Here is a 3,225-nt window from a genome sequence, read left to right on the forward strand (position 1 = left end):
AGATAAAAGAAAAGCAAAATGTAACCACTGTTCAACATTAATAAGTATTGCAGGAGGTTCAAACGGAAATTTAACCCAGCATATGAAAACAAATCACGCTTTAATCCCAATAACGATGGAAAGACAACGACCGATGATGTCTAGTTTAAACTCACTGCAAGCAAATCAAACTCCTTATTGCAGAATGTTATTTCGGTATCAGCCTCCCAACAATCAATGAACCAATATATTAGAAGACCATCGTCAGTCCGAAAGGTTGAAGAAATAGACAGACAAGTTGTCAAGATGGTAGCTAAAGGGCATCACGCTCTACGAATTGCGGAAGAAAAAGATTTTCGAAACCTGATAGAACTAGTTTCTCATTGCCCAAACTACAAACTTCCATCAAGAAAAACATAGGAAAACTTAATATCAAGGGTTCACAATGACATAATGGATGAAGTACAAAAGAAGGTGCAAGCTGTATCTACGTTTTCTCTCAGTACTGATGGTTGGACGTCGAGGAATAATGAAAGCTATATAGCCATTGTAGCCCACTTTATAGATGAAGAGACTAAACTTCAGTCAGCATTACTTGGTTGTATTAATTATAAAGAGCGGCATACCTGCCAAGACTTGTGCAATTTCATGAAAGACGTTATGACAGACTGGCATATTTCCCACAAAGTTGCTGCTATTGTTAGCGATAATGCTGCAAATATCTTATCTGCTGTCAGACTTGGTGAGTGGCGATCAGTCTCATGTTTCGCCCACTCTCTAAATCTTGCTGTACAAGAAGCCACTAAAGAAATATCGGACATTTTGGCGCAAGTTAAAGATATTGTCGAGTTTTTCAATCGTAGTACACAAGACCAAAAAAAACTGATTGCTACACAACAGCAAATGAATCTGCCTGTCCTCGAGCTCAAACAGGGCGTCCAGACCCGCTGGAATTCTACTGTTGACATGCTTCAGCGAATAATGAAGGTAAAGGATGCAGTGATTGCTACGTTAGCACTTCTGCTTTCTGACCTAACAATAACAGAAAGTGACTGGCAAATAATAGGAGTTGTGCTCTTACTTAGTCCATTCTATGGAATTACGGTAAAAATAAGTGCCAAAAGAAATCTCACTTTTGTCAAAAGTTATTGTGTTTTGTAACCTGCTCAAGTTTTCTGCAGAAGCATGCTTCTAACAATAAAAAAATTGTCGCTGTGCAATCAGTGCTCAAGAAAGGCATGGAAGACGGTTTTAAAGATTTAGAGAATAACATTCTATACGCTGAGTGCACTATTCTGGACCCCTGATTTAGACAGAGAGGATTTAGAAATCAAAAAGCTTGTGAAGTTGCAATACAACGCCTCAAAAATAAAGTTGGCAGAGTGCAGTTACTTCAGAGGGAGAATCGAGATATTTTAGTGGCTGTCCTACTGCTAGCGACCCTTCGGCGTCTTGTTCTAGTAGCAGCAGTAATGAAAATAAAAAAAGGCTCTATATGGGACGAGTATGACCGAGAAATAAGCAAAATCGCTAGACCAGATAAACAACTTGCTGCTGGTATTCGCGAACTCGATAAATACCTCAATGAAGAGTATTTAGATCGAAAAGAGGATCCATTTGAGTGGTGGCACGAGCGTCGTCAGTTATATCCTCATGTATATGCATATGTGCTAAAGAGATTTTGCATAGTAGCGACATCAGTGTCCAGCGAACGCGTTTTTTCGGCGACGGGACAAATCCTTAATGAACTAAGAACACTGTTATCAACGAACAAAGTTTCCAAATTAATGATTTTACATAACAATATGTAAAATTTTGTAATATTTCACTTGAAAATTAGAAGACTGATTATTTAAAGAATGATAATGCAAAGCACAAAAAGTATGCTTTAGAATACGATCTCACTCAGGGGTCACAGTTATTTTTCTATGTCTAATTGTTTGGTAAGAAATTATAAGTGTTAGTGTTTCTTCTGTTAATGATAAAGGTATTATTGTTTGTGCCATATAGTACTTAACCTGTACCTAAAGCACAAACATTTTCTGTTGGTTATTTCCAAAACTTTAAAAAGTCGATTATTTATGAAAGTGTATTTTTATTCACAAAAAAACGCATTTAGCATATTCTGTAAGTAATATTCCTGCAATGAACTAATAAATAAATATATTTTAATATTCAAACACTACGAGTGCACTGCATGTAAAGTAAAGTAGTTGACTACCACATTTTACCCATTTGTGTAAATAACTGGTTTATTTGCCCTTTTGAAGTCTAATTACTCGAGATAAAACTGTAATAATAAAGGCATTGGCAATACTGGTCATTATTTAAAAGACTAGCATAACGAATAAAAGAGCGTGTGCAGTAGCGGTAGTAAAGCGAGCGAATTGTCTTTCTGGAAATCGAGATGGGAGCTAACGAACTAAAAGAGTGACGTAGTTCGCAACGGAACCGCGAACTAAACTGAACGTTCCCAGTCGCGAACTATTATGTGCATGACTAATACTGAATCATACAACAGTGAAAAGCATACAGAGAAAGGAAGCTATTACGAGAAGGCGCCAGTGCTGCCTCTTGTTGACAAGTAATTTATAGAATCACACAACAATGAAAAGCATATGGAGAAGGCGCCAATACTACCAGTTGTTGAAAAGTAATTTACAGAAAATTTCGACGTGTATCAATCTGAACAGCTGCGCCTGATGGAAGGATAATAAGAACTATGATACATCCTAAGACCTCTCAAGGCGAAAAAATAATAAACAAAGCACAGCAACAACGCAAAAGTTGTGGCACTACATCTGAAAACAATGAACACGTGAACTGCCGCTTTTAACCAATCGGCAAATGACGTCAGCGTAGCAATTACAATAGTGGTAGCGTCAAAGCTTCTCGCGGTAGCATCAAAACTAATGACAACAACAGCTGCACTTTTTGGATCTCGGGCACTGCGTCGTGTGGAGGCGCCCGCCAGCGTTGCATTTCGCTCCTTGATCTGCCCCTAATGAGTAAACGCAACAATACTACTCACACTCATGCGAATAATCATTATGCTCTTTCAGTCAGAGCTCCTGTGCAGTCGGTGCCTGTTGTGCAGTCGGTGCCTGTTGTGTAAGTGATATTTATGAACCGTAATACCCATAAAAATGTTCAGTCTACAAGAATTGAAACGTCTTATCAGCATGGAGAAATTTAAAATGATCGATGATAGAGGCAATCAATTCACTTCATCTGATCCGGCCTTCC

At 38.2% G+C, this 3,225-nt stretch overlaps 1 protein-coding gene across 1 annotated transcript; it reads left to right on the top strand.

Annotated features, from left to right (window-relative positions):
- Positions 1–432: 432 nt before the first annotated feature.
- On the top strand, positions 433–1,140 carry LOC124620282 (zinc finger BED domain-containing protein 4-like). Its single transcript, XM_047146950.1, has one exon. The coding sequence runs from the start codon at positions 433–435 to the stop codon at positions 1,138–1,140; it is 708 nt and encodes a 235-aa protein (XP_047002906.1).
- Positions 1,141–3,225: the final 2,085 nt, after the last annotated feature.

Source organism: Schistocerca americana, chromosome 6, assembly GCF_021461395.2.
Source record: "Schistocerca americana isolate TAMUIC-IGC-003095 chromosome 6, iqSchAmer2.1, whole genome shotgun sequence".
Taxonomy (NCBI): domain Eukaryota; kingdom Metazoa; phylum Arthropoda; class Insecta; order Orthoptera; family Acrididae; genus Schistocerca; species Schistocerca americana.

What these genes read in the sequence shown, in the direction of transcription:
- LOC124620282 (XM_047146950.1), top strand. Translation starts at nt 433, where the DNA reads ATGGATGAAGTACAAAAGAAGGTGCAAGCTGTATCTACGTTTTCTCTC.